The sequence below is a fragment of the Sus scrofa genome, chromosome 1 (assembly GCF_000003025.6).
Source record: "Sus scrofa isolate TJ Tabasco breed Duroc chromosome 1, Sscrofa11.1, whole genome shotgun sequence".
Classification (NCBI taxonomy): Eukaryota; Metazoa; Chordata; class Mammalia; order Artiodactyla; family Suidae; genus Sus; species Sus scrofa.
Window position 1 is genome coordinate 196229478 of NC_010443.5, and position 17806 is coordinate 196247283.

The window sequence follows — 17806 nt, forward strand, 5'->3', positions numbered from 1 at the left end:
CAGAAACACCTCCTGGCGTATGCGACTCGGCCGGAAGTGACGCCATAGCTGCGACGCCAGCGCTTACTCTGCTTGCTGCTGCAGATTTTCGGTGGTTCCGTAGACTGTGGGCTTCCCCTGGATGATTGCAGCAGAGGAATCATGACGGGGAAGAAGTCTTCCCGGGAAAAGCGGCGCAAACGAAGCGGTCAGGAGGCTGCGGCGGCGCTTGCGGCGCCAGAACTTGTCCCCGCCGTCGCCGGCAGCGGCAGTGGAAGCACCAGCGGCTGCGGTAGCGCAAGCGGCTGCGGGAGCGTCACCTGCTGTGGGAACACCAGCTTCAGTGGAAGTGTCACCGGCACTGGGAGCGGTGGTAGCTGCTGGGGTGGCAGCGGCGTGGAGCGCAGCGAGCGTCGGAAGCGGAGGAGCACTGACTCATCTTCCAGTGTTTCGGGCTCCCTGCAGCAGGTGCGTGAGCGCCCTTCTCGAAGCTCCTGCGTTTTCTTCGGAAGAAGGCGGGCGACGAATGTGGCGGCTGGATGCGGAGCCCGCCTTACCTTACTGTTAACTGCTGCGATCCTAAGGGGTCCCATGTGGTTCGTGTTTGAAATTCATGTTCCTAAGTTCTGATGAACTTCACACTACTACGTCTTGAACTTAAAGTTTCTGGGTTTGATCATCAACTTCATACTGCTTTTGCCCCCTTTCATTCATTGTCTCCCTGAAAAGTGTGAGTCAGGTCCTTTCAAGGTTCTTGCGAGCTGCGCTTTATTTCTCTCTTCTTCCACATTACAAGTTGAGAAAATTGAGACCCAAAGAGGTTTTAGGAAGTTTACTCAAAGTTACAATTTGTTAATAACGCTTACATCTGAAACCAGTATCTGATTATGAAAGCCATGTTCTTTATGGGCCATCGACCTGGCAAGATATTACCCTTTTTAAAAAAAGTTTGCTTATAATATAGAACAAATGCATGAATACACAATTTAAATATATACAGCACAGAAATAAAGGGAAAAGCGTGGAAATTTCTCTTTCAGCCTCCCTGTTAATAGTTTGATACGCAGTCTCTTCGTTAACTCTTGTCAGATATGTGTTTAAGTTCCTACACATAAGTTGTATTGTGATACTCCCTCTCTTGAATTGACTAATGTCACAGCATTGTTGGGATCGGGGTCTTTCTATATGCGGTACCTTAGTTTTTATTGACTGCATGATACTCCATTTCATTTTTATTGATGAATATTTCCAGTTTTCTTGCCTTACAGAAATAATATGAACATGAACAGCCTTGTGCAAGAATTACTTTAGGATAGACCGTCAGAAGTGAAATTGCTGGGACAAAGTTCATGCTTTTTTTTTTTTTTTTGCCCTCCATCCCCACCTCCCACCCATATGGAAGTTAAGGGGCCAGGGATAAACCCACATACAGCAGGCACTGGAGCCAGAGCAGGGACAACTGCTGGATCTTTAACCCACTGAGGCACCAGGGAACTCTGGCATCTTATTGTTTTTATTTTTCATTTGTTTTGTTATGTAAATTGTGTCTGCACATCCTCTATCCTTTTGTCTTTCTGGTATATTTAACTTTTTACTAAAAGTTCTGAATCTTTCTATGAAAAGTCTTGGTTTTAATCTTTTGTGTAAGGTATATTGCGAATGTTACCATAACTTTGTTTAGGGTGTATTGGAGATTTTGGTTTTTTTGTGGTCAAGACAAATACTATTTTTCTTTGCCTTCTGGATTTTGTGTGTGTTTTTAGAAACGGTTGAAGGGTATAAAACTATTTTGCATTTTCTTCGTATAGTTTTATTTTTTAAATTTTTATTGTTTGCTTTTTAGGGCCGCACCTGTGGCATATGGAAGTTCCCAGACTAGGGATTGAATTGGAGCTAAAGCTGCTGGCCTACACTGCAGCCACAGTGACTCGGGATCTATGACCCACTGAGCAAGGCCAGGTATCGAACCCACATCCTCATGGATACCGGTCAGATTTGCTGCCACTGCACCACAACAGGAACTCCTACTTCTTATACTTTTAAACATTACGTCTTTTTTTTTTTTTCTTTTTGGTTTTTTTAGAGCCTCACCTTGAGCCTATGGAAGTTCCCAGGCTGCGAGCTGAATTGGAGCTGCACCACAGCCACAGCAATGCCAGATCCGAGTCCTGTCTGCAACCTACACCACAGTTCATGGCAGTGCCAATGCCTGATCGGTTAGCCCACTGACCGAGGCCAGAGATCAGACTGGCATCCTCATGGATACTAGTTGGGTTCATTTCCGCTGAACCACGACAGGAACTCCCTAAACATTACCTCTTTAAAATGGTAATTGTGAAATATAGAAGGCCACTTATTTTTATGTATTTTTTGTATTTGGCCACAGTATTAATTATTAGCTTAAAAATGACTCAGGAAAAATATGTACTAACATTGAGTTTTGTTTCTTCTTTTTCAGCCCTAATATTTCTTAGTTTTTGTTCTTTTACATTATCTAAGTGTAGTGTTGAACACAGAAATTGATAGTAGGCATTCTTTCCCCATTTTTATAGTGGGAACAGTTCTGATTTTCTGCCAATAAGTATATTTGCCATAGGTAATGAAAGATAACCTTTGATCAAGTTGACATTTTTTTAAATTCTTGGTTTGCAGAGGTGTAGCGCTTTATCAGATGATTTCATTGCATTCTGCTGAGAGGATCACATGGTTTTCCTTCTTTAATATGATGTAATTTTATTGATAAATTAACTCATTGAACTGTTCTTGTATGCAGTCTTGGAATAGATGTTACTTGACTTATTGATTTGGTTATTGTACTTGATTGAAATTAAGTATTTTTACTGTTGTGTCTATGTTCTTAAGTTTATGGTTTTTATTTTTGTAGTTATTCTGTCTGGTTTTGGTATCAAGGTTGTGTTAGCCTCATTGATTGAGTTGGAAAGCTTTGTTGTTTCCCCCCCCCCCCCCGTTTTATTTTGGTGTGTTTCTTTTTTCCCAGGATTTTCCAGAACTTGACCAGTGGAACATACAGCTGTTTAGGTCTGGTGGGTTTGTTTAGGGGTACTTTTTTTTTTTTTTAAATCTTAACCCCCACCCCCATCTTTTTTTTTTTCAAATCTCTTGATAGTTATAGCTCTGTTTTTCTACCCTTTCTAGATTCAATTTTTGATATCATCATTCTTATCTTAAATACTTTCATATCTTTAGTATTCCTTATTATGATGGGGAGACCAGTAATGCTAACTATTTTGTAAGCATTTGCATACAGAACTAAACCCTTCTTCTAATGAGAAGTAAGTGTATTTGTGAAGGATAAAAGAAATCATTATGCGTTAGACATACAGGTAATATCTCAGAATTCCATTATATCTGTTGCGTGTTGCATTCCCTATTATTTCCTATTATAGGGATGTAATTCACATATCATGCAATTCCCTCTTTTTAGGTATACAATTCACTGCTTTTGAGTACATTCATAGAGTAGTGCAAACATCACCATAGTCAATTTTAAAATAATTCCCCTAAAGAAGCCCTATGTATAACTTTTAGCAGTCATCTGTACTACTCCCTCCCCATTCCATCCCTAGGCAATCACTAATCTACTTTGTCTCTACAGACTTGGAGATTTCCCTGTTCTCAATGGAATCATAATATGTGATTTTTTTGGGGACTGGCTTCTTTCACCCAGCATAATCTTATTTCAGAGTCTGCCCATATTGTGCACATATCAGTACCTCATTCCTTTTTATAGTTGAATAATATTTCATTATATGGCTAATACCATATTTGAGTTTTTTATTTATCATATGATGGACGTTTGAATTATTTCTTCCTTTTGGCTATTATGTATAATGCTGCTGTGAACATTTGTGTACAAGTTTTTGTGTGGAGAGGACATTACGGTTACATTTCTTTTGGAAATGTATCTAGGAATGAAATTACTGAGTCATAGTAACTTTTTAAGGAACTGCCAAACTGTTTTCCAAAACATCTGTACCATTTTATATTCCTACTAGTAGCATATGAGAGTTCTGTTTCCTCTACATCTTCACTAACCTTTTTCAGTGTAAATATTACAGTATTCTTTAAAATTAGCCTGTTTTTAAACAGCTTTTTAAAACTATTGCATTAAAAAATATAAAAAGGAAACTGAAGTTTCCGTCGTGGCACAATGGTTAACGAATCCGACTAGGAGCCATGAGGTTTCGGGTTTGATCCCTGGCCTTGCTCAGAGGGTTGAGGATCTGGCGTTGCCGTGAGCTGTGGTGTAGGACACAGACGTGGCTCGGATCCCGCATTGCTGTGGTTCTTGCGTAGGCCGGCGGCTACAGTTCCGATTAGACTCCTAGCCTGGAAACCTTCATGTGCTGCAGGAGTGGCCCTAGAAAAGGCAAAAAGACAAGAAAAAAAATACATATATATATATTTGACTATATAGTTAGGGAAGATTTTCCTGAAGAAATGACTTTTAAATTGAACTATATAGTTAGGGAAACTTATTTGAACTATATAGTTAGGGAAGATTTTCCTGAAGAAATGACTTTTAAATTGATATCTGAGTTTGTTAATCTTGGGAGTTTTAGTGTGGTAGGGGAAGTGGGGTGGAAAGACTCTCCTAGGCAGAACAGTGTATATGAAAGCCCTGCCTGAATGAGATGAAGGGAGAACACCTTATGTGTGAGTAGTTGAAATGAGGTCATTGTGTGTGGAACACAATTAGCATGAAGGACCTGATAGGCTGTATCACCCTAAGAACAGTTGGAATTCATTGAATGGTTATATATATAATATGTATATTTTATAAAATCCATTCTGGTAACAGTATACAAAACATTGGAGAGACCTCAGATTAGATACAGGGAATCCAGTTAAGTGTCTCTTGAAGTAATCTAGGCAAAAGAGTGAGTGGTACCTTGGATCAGGATAAAAGCAGTAGATTTTGAGAGACTACATAGATTTGGGAGATCAGAGGTAAAATTGATTGTCTTAAATTACTTGCCTACCTGAATATGATTAGATATATAACAGTTTAAAAAATGATAATAGTTCCTGGTAAGCAGTGATACTTATATAATATTTGTGGTTTGTAACATTTTTTCTGGTATCCTATTTCTTTTTTCTTTTTTTTTTTTTTTTTTTTTTGCATTTGAGGGCCACACCCATGGCATATGGAGGTTCCCAGGTTAGGGGTCAAATTGGAGCTGCAGCTGTGGCCCACACCACAGCCACTGTGATGCAAGATCCAAGCCATGTCTGCTCTCTACACCACAGCTCATGACAACACTCAATCCCTAACCCACCGAGCTAGGCCAGGGAATGAACCCCCATCCACGTGGATATTAGATTTTTCACCACTGAGCCAAAACGGGAACTCCATCCTATTCCTGTTTATGAATTATTAATGACAGTGCATACATAAATTTCTTGGATAAATGGTCTGTTGGAGGAATATCCTATTTTTCAGAAGTCTAAAATTATAGGAAATCATTCATTATTGAGTGTATTTTCCATCTGTGTGTCCCAAGGCATTATTGCTTTGCTTTTTTAAAAATCAATTTATTGATTTAATTACAGTGTGGAAAGTAAGGTAAAGTAAGGTCAAAGAATACCGAGCAATTAAGTAGCCTTTCCTATGGTTTTAAATAAATTATCTATGCAAATAAAGAATTTGAAGGAGTTCCAGTTGTGGCTCGGTGGAAATGAATCTGATTAGGAACCATGAGGTTGTGGTTTTGATCCCTGGCCTCACTCAGTGGGTTAAAGATCCAGCGTTGCTGTGAGCTGTGGTGTAGGTCACAGACATGGCTCAGATCTGGTGTGGCTGTGGCTGGCAGCTGTAGCTCCAATTCGACCCCTAGCCTGAGAACCTCCATATGCCTAGGGTGTGGCCCTAAAAAGACAAAAACAAAAAGAATTTGGAAATGTTTAATGAAAATTTTACTAAATGAAAATGTATGACATTATAAACATTTCTATTATTTAATGGCTCTTCATGTCTTAATTTTAGGAAGCCAAATATCTTTTGCCAACTCTTGATAAAGAGTTATTCCTGGCAGAGCACAGTGACCTTGAAGAAGGTGGATTGGACCTGACTGTGGCATTAAAACCAGTTAGTTTCTATATCTCAGACAAAAAGGAAATGCTTCAGCAGTGTTTCTGTATCATAGGAGAGAAGAAGTTACAGAAGATGCTTCCTGATGTGTTAAAGGTACTTTATAACATATATGATCATACTATACACATATACAGAAATATACAAAAACCTTCTTTGCAGTCATTTTACTTAGTGGAAGTTATAATTGGATATTTTCAACTAAAACAAGCTACTTCAAAAAGGTACAAAGAAAAGGGATTTTGGAGAACCATTCATGGCCTTGTATATTTAAAAATTTTCCAAGAAGAAATGGGGCAATTTATTGTATTTAGGTAAGGAATTTTTTAACCTTTTGGAAATAATTCTTTTAAATACAAGCAATTTAAATAACTAAATTAGAAGCATAATTATTCTTTCTGGTACTTTAAGAAATAATGTCATACTGTGTAATAATACACAATAATAATTGGTAATAGTTTATATTTCATAAAATTTATAAATTTTCATATGTTTATTTCTGAAAACTATTTAGGGAAATACATGGTATTCTAATTTTACAGTTGTGGATAAGGCTTGAGCAAGTTAAATGCAATGTCTATGTCTAAGGTGTATGGAGCCAGTACTTGAATACTTAAGCCTTTGGAGGAATTACCCAACCTAGTTTGCTCTTAAGAACATTTGGGTACCTGACTTTAGTTTGTTTTTTAATAATAAACTGACTTTATGTATTTACATCAGATCTCTGTAAATTATGTTTATATGTTAACTTACAGTTCTTCAGATTTCATCCCATGAAAAATTTTATGGGGCTTTTGTTTTGTTGTAAGGTTTAGCTAAGCAGTCTTTTTTAAAAATGATTCCTGTTTTTTAATTTACATAGTTGCTGTATTATATAAATGTATTCTTTAAAATGTCATTTTCTTTAGAACTGTTCAATAGAAGAAATTAAAAAACTCTGCCAGGAACAGTTAGAGCTCCTGTCTGAAAAAAAAATCTTGAAGATTCTTGAGGGTAAGAGTGCATATTTCTACCTTCTGATAACTTATTAATACTGTATTTAACATAAGTAAATCCTGAGATATTCTTTTTCTAACCTAACTAATTTCATTGTTGGGTAATCATTGAGTATTTTTACTTCTATTTGTAGAGAAATGTAGTTTACATATCAGAATAGCATCTCAAGAATAGACTTTTTGATGTATGTATATGGCTTTTCCAAATCAACTGTATAGGTTAGAACATAACTTTGTGCACAATAAGAAAATGAAATAAAAAATGTTTACTCAAAATGCTGTAAAAAAAAAAAATAACTACTGAGGAGGTAGAAATTTTTCTTAAAATAATTTTTATTTTTTGCTTTTTATTCTTATTGCTTTTAGTTATTTGTTTTATACTCTTTCTGCTCTCATAAAACCCAGATGCAGAGTTAGAAGAATTTCTTGCCAGTTGCCAACATTTATCTGTCTGCCCAAAGTATGACTCTTCTTTGTGATACATTACCTGTAAATTTTTGGATTTTTAAGCTTTTTTTTTAACTTTACAAGGATTGTAGCATTAACATCATAAGAGAAGGAACAAAAACTAGAGACTTTAATTTCCAGAGATAACGTCTTTTTTAAATGTGAAATGGTTTATGGAATCTGTAACTCTGTTAATAATATATACATGTTTGTATAGTCTGTAAGTATATGTATACACATTCATGTTATGTATTTTATGTGTTTATAAAATAGATAAAGGGAAAGCAATGAGAAATACATAATAAGGCATTTTAATATTAGCAGTTAAAATGGCATTTTTGAACAGCTATCAAATTCTTTAATCTACATCACTTTTATAGGTGAAACTTTTTTTGGAAAATGATTAAATCATTCTGACTTTTTATAAGCATGCTTTCAAATTTTTAAAAAGTGTTATTTATGTCATTCATAAGGTGACAATGCTGTGGACTCTGATATGGAAGAAGAGGCAGACGATGGTTCTAAGATGGGATCTGAGTTAGTTAGTCAGTAAGTTAAAATCTTTCATTTTCATTTTAAAATTTCTTTGTTATTCCTTTGGTGATTTATCTCAAGAATGTGATTGTATTTCTGTGTTGTATTTATATAAAATGATTCAACAATGTTGGATTGATTTGTTTATTGTAATGATTTGTCATTTTGGTATATGTGAGGAAAGAGTTAATTGCTTTCAGGATTAAGATGATTTTCTTACTCAGATATAGAACAGCAATACCAGCCTGAAGCACAATCATATCTGCTATTTGGAATTTGAATATATACACTACTAGTGATACCCACTATTTATTAAGTTACTTACTCTGCCAAACATTGTTAATAGCTTAAAGTACTTTATCTCACTGAATTATCTTACATACCTATTTAATGTTTGGTGTTAAGAGCCTTGTTTCACAGGTGAGATAGTAGGGTGGTTCATTTTATATAGGTATATTTAATTTGATTATTATGATGATAAAAAATGCCCAATGTTTTGGGATGCTGACTAATCAAGAAACAACATGGCAATTTTTTTTTTCTAGATTATTCTTCTCTGCCACAGCTCATCAAACTTTTACCCACTAATTTTAGCATCTATTGATGATTTTTGACTAAAGCAGTTACTTTTTTTGGCAGTTGCCAAAGACTGACTTGTATTTCTCTTTGCAAAGTCTGGCTATAGGCATTACCACAAATAAAAACAGATAATCAGAGGCAGTAGTGTAAATATCTAGCATATTTTTAACCTGAAATGTTGAGTATTTTTTCATTTCTAATTGAATACTCTTGGGTATCACTGAAAAAGGACCATTCCATTTCATGTTATAACTAGAGAGAGCATCAAATAATCTACTTGAACTGCATTGAAGAACTTATTGCTTTCCTGCCTCATAATCAGTATATTTTTAGTCATCACACATCTTGCCTAGGAGTGTCACAGAGTGATTTATACTTAACTACACAGTAGAAAATGTACCCATTTCTAAAAAATCTTACTCTTGGCTTTCCTTCAAAATACTTAGCTTTAAATTATTTATATGTAATACTACTAATCTGAATTTAGCTAGGTTAAGCATTTACAAGGCTCGTCACAGTTTAGTACTTTTAAGTTTCTTAAATTATTTAAATTAATCGTTTTGGGGAGTTTCTGTCGTGGCACAGTGGAGACAATCTGACTAGGAACTGTGAGGTCACGGGTTCGATCCCTGGCCTAGCTCAGTGGGTTAAGGATCTGGCATTGCCGTGAACTGTAGTGTAGGTCGCAGATGCTGCTCGGATCTGGCATTGCTGTGGCGTAGGCCGGCAGCTATAGCTCCTATTAGACCCCTAACCTGGGAACTTTCATGTGCTGCGGGTGTGGCCCTAAAAAGACAAAAGACTAAATAAATAAATAAATAAAGTAATTAATTAATCGTTTTGCTGCTTTTTTTGGTTTTGCTTCTTTTTTATTTTTTTGTCTTTTTGCCATTTCTTAGGCTGCTCCTGCGGCATATGGAGGTTCCCAGGCTAGGGGTCGAATCGGAGCTGCAGCCACCAGCCTATGCCAGAGCCACAGCAACTCAAGATCTGAGCCGCGTCTGCAACCTACACCACAGCTCATGGCAGTGGAGGATCCTTAACTCACTGAGCAAGGCCAGGGATCGAACCTGCAACCTCATGGTTCCTAGTCGGATTCGTTAACCACTGAGCCACAACGGGAATTTTGCTTCTTGATGCTACTTATTATAGAGGATCCTGAATTGAACTTTTGTTTGATTATATTTGTTTTGCCTTTGTGTAAATCTCTTTATTTTTCCCAGCTTATTTTTCACACTTGAACACTAGTGCTCCTTTTTTTTTTCACACTGTTAAAAGCCATTTAATGGATAGCCAATTAGTTTAGAAATTTAATTCTTTTAAAAAATTACACCAAAATGTAGTATTTAAATTTTTACCTTGTTAATGAAAAAATGGTGATTAGATTCACTGTGACTGTTGTGAAGAGCCCATATTTACAATGTGAACATGACAGGTCATGTTAGCTTGTAAATGCTGCAATAAGCATGTTGAATAATCCACAAGTATTACCAAAAATTGTCAAAGTATCCACTTGTGAACCTGATAAGTACCAAATCATTGACATTCTTTTGAATTATTTGAGAATATTGACTTTAAAAAGGTGAAATTTCTAAGCTACATGATGCCAAATAAATAATAATTCTAAAGCTAACACTTACTAAACATTGTTTTCCAGACACTGTTCTCATCATTTTATATGCTTTCCTTCACTCATTGGTTTTGTATGACAGCCTTGTAAAGTGGGTGGTATTGGCATCATCATTTTACAGATGGAAAAGTAAGGCCCACAAAGATCTGTGTGCCTGAGGTCACACAAATGAATATGAAAGTAAAATAAGAGGTAATGTTAGTTATGAAGAGACTATAGGCATTTATGCAAATGAACTTGGCTTTGAAACACTTAAACTTCCCTAAAATCACTTTACTTGTAAAATGTGGGTAATCCTTGCTTCCATAGGATTATTGGGATTAAATGAGCTGATATGACTAGTTTGTTATTCTTTACTATTTTGTTATTAATAATCTTAGTTGTGAATGGGGAGATATACTGCAATGTGAAACAGTGGAGATGGGAAAGGGAGATAATGTGGGGATATGTGACTTTTCTTTCCTGTACTTCATCTTTGGAGCAATAGAATAACCCAAATGTGGAAACAGGTGGAGCCAAAGAACGGGATCTTAAGTTTGCAGTTTCCTGTAGATATCCAGGAGAGATTAGATAGGGGACTTCATTTCTGAGGCACAGGGTAAAGACATTGATTTGCCTTTTCTCTAAGCCTTAAGAGGCTACTTAAGAGGGCTCAGCCAGCTGAATCCTTTGTATCCATTCAGAATGTATTACATTTTATCTGCCTTGTGTTTAGAGGGACAATTTAGTCCTGTTAATCTGTATAGAGGGGAACTCAACTGGAACTGGTGGGCCGTCTCATAAAAATCTCCTTCTGGTGCTTCACCAGAGAGTTAAGTTTAATATATTTGGTACATAGTGCTGAAGATTTTCATATTTTCCATTACTCTTTTATTTATTTATTTATTTATTTAATGGAGGCCAGTAGTCAGACCTGTCTAGTTGCTGAGGGAACAGTTATGAGAAAGCAATTCAGTAGTTTGAGAGAGTAAAACTAAACTGAATTAAGTTGAGCAGGTAGCTTCTGTGGAACACAGGAATGATAGATTATAGGAAAGAACTTGGCTGCTCAAGGAAAGGAAGCTTGAGCAAAGTAATGAAAACTCTCAAAGAAATGCAGTTAGAGCACAAATAAAGTTTCAGGAACAAAAAAATTCTGAACTCCTAAATTTAGAAGACAGACTGATAAAGAGATTATTTATGACCAGGGATTAAATCTTTGTCCTAAGAAATCAACATGAGTAAATATACACAAAATAACAGAGAAAGAGCACATATAAAAAGTGTAAGTCCTTACGTATAACTCATGGTCACCTGGAAGACAGTTTTAGGCCTATCCTGAACATACTAGAAATTCTGACAAAGAAAAATAAATAGCTAGAGAAGTAGTGTAGAAATGCTAGAATTAAATTTTTTTATTTGAAGAATTAAGACTGTAAGGATAAAGATAACAAGAAAAGACCTTGCTTGTTATGAACTGAGTTTTGTCCCTCCAAAATACATGCTCTGGTAGTCCATAAGCCCTAGCACCTTGGAATATAGTCTCATTTGGAGATAAGATCTTTAAAGAGGCGATTAAGTTAATCCAGTCTGATTGGTGTCCTTAGAAGAGGAAATTTGAGTACTGAGACACCTGGGACTGGCACACATAGAGAAAAGCCCTTTGAGGACACAGGCAGCAGGCAGCCATATGCGAACCAATGAGAGACCTCAGAAGAAACCAAACCTGTAGGTACCTTGATCTTCTGCTTATTACCTTCCAAAACTATGAGAAATACACTTCTGTCGTTTAAGCCAGCCAGTCTTTGGTATTTTCTTATGGCAGCCCTAGCAAGCAAATATAGATGTGTGTGTGTGTGTGTGTGTGTGTACATGTCCCTGCGAAATTTTTTCCACAGACTTTTTGGGAAAACTTCAAACTTACATAAAAGTTGAAAGAATGATTTAATGAACATCCATGTATCCTCTACTTAGATTCCATAACATTAACCTTTTGCCATTTTTGCTCTTCCTCTGCTTGTATTTATCCTTTTCCCTACAGAGCCATTTGAACTAGGTTGCCTCAGTTGCCATGGCAGAATACCAGAGACTAGATGTCTTAACAGAAATTTATTTTCTCACAGTTCTGAGGCCTCTTTCCTTGACTTGCAGATGTCCACCTTCTTGCTGCCTTTTCACTTCATTGTCTTTCTTTGTCTTTTTTTTTTTTTTTTTCCTCTTTTGCTGTTGTTGTTGTTGTTGCTATTTCTTGGGCCGCTCCCGCGGCATATGGAGGTTCCCAGGCTAGGGGTTGAATCGGAGCTGTAGCCACCGGCCTACGCCAGAGCCACAGCAACGCGGGATCCGAGCCGCGTCTGCAACCTACACCACAGCTCACGGCAACGCCAGATCGTTAACCCACTGAGCAAGGGCAGGGACCAAACCCGCGACCTCATGGTTCCTAGTCGGATTCGTTAACCACTGCGCCACCACGGGAACTCCTCACTTCATTGTCTTTCTGTGTGTGTGTTCCCCTGGTGTCTCTCCCTGTGTCATAATCTCCTCTTATAAAGACCCCAGTCATATTGGATTAGGACCCACCATAATGGCCTCATTTTAACTTAATTAACTCTTTAAAGGCCCTATCTCCCACATAGTCATTCTCAGGTAGGTCTCCACATATCAATTTTTTTTGTGGGAGACAGTTCAGCTCATAAACTATTCAAAAATAAGTTGCAGAGGTCATAACATTTCATGCCTAAATGATCAGTATGCACTTCCTAAAAATAAGTTTTTTTTTACTACATAGACACAATACTATCATCACTCTTGAAAATAAACAGTAGTTCAAATAATATCATCTAATGTATTACCCATGTAAAATTTCCCCAACTACTAAAAAATTTTAGTGTATTTATTTATCTTAATTTGTTGATTGATTCTGATCCAAGATTCAGTTAGAATTCATGTGTTCCATTTGATTATTAGCATTACAAAGCTAAGTTTAAAGAGACGATTCAGATATGAGAGATAAAAGCTTAATGACTAGCCCAGGAATTTAGTTCACATCTTAAAGAAACTTTAAATAAATAAATAAACTAAAAGAATATTGGAAAAATGAAACAACAGAGGTAAACATGAAAACTAAAGGAATTCTCTAGTGGCTCAGTGAGTTAAGAATCAATCCATAATGTCACTGCTGTGGGATGGGTTGGATCCTTGGCCTGGGAACTTGCATATGCCATGTGGGCATAGCCAAAAAAAAAAAAAAAAAAAAAATAAGAAAAAAGAAAACTAAAGAAATAGAAAACAAAAAAGTAGAAATAAACCTAAATTTATGAATTTGATTTTTGTAAAGATAAGGAAATAAGGTAAACTTTTTTGGGGGCTAATTAAGGAACAATTGAATTATTACTTACATGAGTCAATACATGTAATGTGTTTACAGCTAATAAAACATTCAATAGTGCCATCTGTTATTATTTTCAAACAGATTATACCTGTGTTATTTAAATTAGTCCCAGCCCTAGAAAAAGATGAAAAGATCTTCAATTTACTTCATGATTTCTGCATGACTTTAACATCCCACATTTTAGAAATGGTGCCAAAAAAGTATGTTGGGGATTATAGGCCTTCTCACTTGTGAATACAGATGTAAAAATTATAAGTACATTAGCATATAGAATCCTGCATTGTATCAAGTTAATAATTATAGTATTGGCCAAGTAAGGTTTACTCCAGGAATTTATAGGAGACTTAATTGAGAGTCTGTTGGCATAATTCATATCAAAAGGTAAAGCAGAAAAATTACATGGTCAGATAAGTAGATGCTAAGAAGACCTTTGATAATACTCAGCAGACATTTCTAATATAAGTTATAGTTAGAAAAGATGTGGTAGATAACTACCTAAATAAGATAATGACCATTTGACCAAACTTAACTACCCTCTTGTGAGTTAAAAATGAGGGATCAAAACAGGACCATTAATTTTCAGTATTTTTTGGAGGTTTAAGCAAATGCAGTTAGACCAAAAGAAAAAAGGAAGAAAGAAAGAAAAAAAAAGATGGCTGGTAGGGCGTAATTGAAATATTTGGAAAAGAAATAAAAGTATCTCTATAAGATTACAAACCTAGAACACCCAAGAGATTCTAGGTTTTCTCTCTTATGGCAGAAACATCTAAAAGCAAATGTATTAGATTTTTCCAGAGAAACAATAAGATATGTATAGATATAAAAAAGAGTAGATTATAGAAGTTGGCCTATGATTATTGATGCCAAGATGTCTCACAATCTGCCAGTCTGCCATCTGTAAGCTGGAGAACCAGGAAAGCCAGTGGCATGATGAAGTCTGAGTCTGAAGGCCTGAAAATGTGGTGCCCAGTAGTAAGTCCCAACTGGACTCCAAGAGCCTGGGAACCAGAGTGGGGAAAAAAAAAAAAAAAGGATATATCTCAAGCAGAGAGCTAATTCACCCTTCTGCCTTTCTATTCTAGCCTCTACTCTAAAGGGTTGAATGATTCCTACTCACTTTGGGGAAAGTCATATGCTTTAATCAGTTCACCAATTCAAATGCTAATCTCTTTTAGAAACATACTCATAGACACACACAATGATGTTTTACCAGCTATCAGGCATTCCTTAGGCCAGTCAAGCTGACACATAAAATTAATCATCACAGGAAATTAAAAACAAAAAAATTCTTTCCGTAATAGTTACAAAAACTATGATAATGCTCTCAAATGCATTTAACAGGGAACTTATGAAGAAAATTATAAAATATTACTGAAAGACCAAAAAATCATGATCTGAAAAAATAGAATACTTATGTAATCTATGGTGGTAGTAATGGGTGAGGGAGTTCTTGAATAAAACTAAAAACAAATTGTGAAAGAAGATATATTTGTGTGATAATTTTTTAAAAATTTGAATGTTAGAATATGTCATAACCAAATAAGAGATCTAGAAGAAGTACTTGCAAGCAAAAGGTAACAAGCCTAATATTAGCCATGAGTGAATTTGTGGCAGAAAGATTTACATGAGACAATTACATGAGATGATACACACATATAAGAAATTTTTGACAGTGTACTACTTTGAAACTTGAAATTAGTAGGTTTTAAGATACCCCTAAACAGGCTTTAGAGAGTTTAGAATTAATTGTGCAACTAGGATTGTGTGTATGACCACTCTTAACGTTGCTTAACCCTAGCAGTGATCTGTGGTAAAACTCATGCCTCTTGTTAGTTGAATAAAAACCTAGAGATTAGTAGCTGCATTAGTAAGAGAGAGAAGCATCCGTGTCTTTTTTGATGAATTATAGCTGTCTTGTGGGTTCAGCTCAGCTCCAAGAGTTTGATTTGTTTCAATTCAAGTAACGCATATTCCTTGAATAGTATGTATAAGTAACTTTCAAATGGGCCATAGAACTCATTTGGCAATGGCCAAATGCTAAGCTCTCAATGAGTTTCAATAAACTAAACTCTTGGGGTTCCCGCGGTGAGGTCCTGCTGTACAGCACAGAGAGCTATTTTCGGTCTCTTGGGATAGACCATGATGGAAGATAAGAAAGGGGATGTGTGTGTGTAAAAAAAGACTGCGTCAGTTTTGCTGTGCAGCAGAAATTGGCACAACATTGTAAATCAACTATAATAAAATTTTTTTAAAAAATTAAAGGTATAATTTAGATACAGTAAAATTCACATAAAAAAACTATACAGTTAGGCAGGTTTGGACAAATAGATTGTAATTTATCTACCATCACAGTCACAATACAGACCATTTCTGTCACATCTGATTGAAATTTCTTCCATGGCTCTTTGTAATCCACTCCTTCTTTTGTCCCCAACCCTTGAAAACCACAGATCTGATTTCCCTCCTTATATTTTTTCTTTTTCTACAACCTCATATAGGATAGAATAATACATTATATAGCCTTTTGAGTCTGGCTTCTTTCACTTAGCATAATGCATTTGAGATTCACTTTTGTCGCTGTGTATGTCAATAGTTCCTTCCTTTTTCTTGATGAGTAGTAGTTAATATTTCATTGTGTGGGTGTACCACAGTTTGTTTATTCACTCTCCAGTTGAGATAATCTTGTAGGCAAAAAAATGAGCCTCCAAAGATGTTTACATTCTGTAATTTCCAGAACCTGAGAAAGTGTTACTTTTTATGTCGAAAGGATTTTTCCAGATTTGGTTTAGGTTAAAGACTTTGAGATGGGGAGATCATCTTGGATTATCCAGGTTATCCCGATCTCATCACATTGAATGCTTGAAAGGGGAAGGCAGAAGAAGAGTAGTTTAGACACCTTGACTGGAAGCTGGGAATGATCCTCAGCTTACAGCAAGCAAGGAAGCAGGGATTTTGGCCCTGTGACATGTCAAGGAACTGATTTCTGCCAACAACCTAAATGAACAGAAATTGAATTCTCCCCAGGAGCCTCTAGAAGGGAATGCAGTCTGCATACACTTTGGTTGTGGTCTGGTGAGACTCATCCCAGACTTCTGACCTACAGAACTGTGATACACATTTTGGTTGTTGTTTTAAACTATTGATCACATATGTTTTGGGTCTGTTTCTGGACTCTTCTGTTTTATTGATCTAGATGTTTATCCTCTCTCCAATATCATTATTGTCTTGATTTCTGTAGCTTTATAGTCTTGCAATGTAATAGTATGCATCTTTAAACTTTGTTATTCTTTTTTTTTTTTTTTTTTGCCTTTTTAGGCCACATCCATGGCATATGGAAGTTCCCAGGGTAGGGGTCGAATTGAAGCTGTAGCTACCGGCCTACTTGACAGCCATAGCAACACCAGACCCTGGCCAAGTCTGCAACCTACACCACACTCACGGGAATGCCAGATCCTTAACCCACTGAGCAAGGCCAGGGATAGAACCGGCATCTTTGTGGATGATAGTTGGGTTCATTAACCGCTGGGCCATAACAAAACTCCCAGTAATGTGTGTGTGTGTGTGTGTGTGTGATTCTTTTAAGAAATTTTTTTGGCTCTAGGAACTCTAGTTTCTTTGCCTGTCTCTTATTTTTTAATAGAAAATTCATAGGTGATCAGCTGGCTTGATTCAGCCTCTAACTTTACCCTAAGACAGTGGAGAAAATCAGAGGTTATACCTATTGTTACGCCAGTTTGCTTGGTTTTTTGTTAGTATACTCTGGCCAAAATAGGACTAATTCCTCTGGTTTGGTTTTGTTTATCCTTCTGTTGATGTATCTTCTCTCAGTTTTTCTATTGGACAAGATAGGGATTTTTTTGTTTGTTTCTGTTTAGAAATACATTTTAAACCTAGGCCCAGAATTCGTGTGTCATTTTCTGTTTTCATACAGAACTCCCCAGCGTATTACTCTGATTTTAGAAAACAAATTCAGGAGTTCCCGTCGTGGCGCAGTGGTTAACAAATCCGACTAGGAACCATGAGGTTGCAGGTTCGGTCCCTGCCCTTGCTCAGTGGGTTAACGATCCGGCATTGCCGTGAGCTGTGGTGTGGGTTGCAGATGCTGCTCGGATCCCGCATTGCTGTGGCTCTGGCATAGGCTGGTGGCTGTAGCTCTGATT

The 17806-nt window shown here is 36.5% G+C and overlaps 1 protein-coding gene across 2 annotated transcripts in view; it reads left to right on the forward strand.

Annotated features, from left to right (window-relative positions):
* CAAP1 (caspase activity and apoptosis inhibitor 1) overlaps nt 35-17806 on the forward strand; it is a 44259-nt gene continuing 26487 nt past the window's right edge. For both annotated transcript variants that reach the window (XM_021062724.1, XM_003121874.5), the window contains exons 1-4: nt 35-447; nt 5987-6187; nt 7000-7084; nt 8007-8082. In XM_021062724.1, the coding sequence (XP_020918383.1) occupies nt 142-447; nt 5987-6187; nt 7000-7084; nt 8007-8082 (668 nt within the window). In that variant the 5' untranslated portion in view covers nt 35-141. The remainder of the gene's footprint in view (nt 448-5986; nt 6188-6999; nt 7085-8006; nt 8083-17806) is intronic.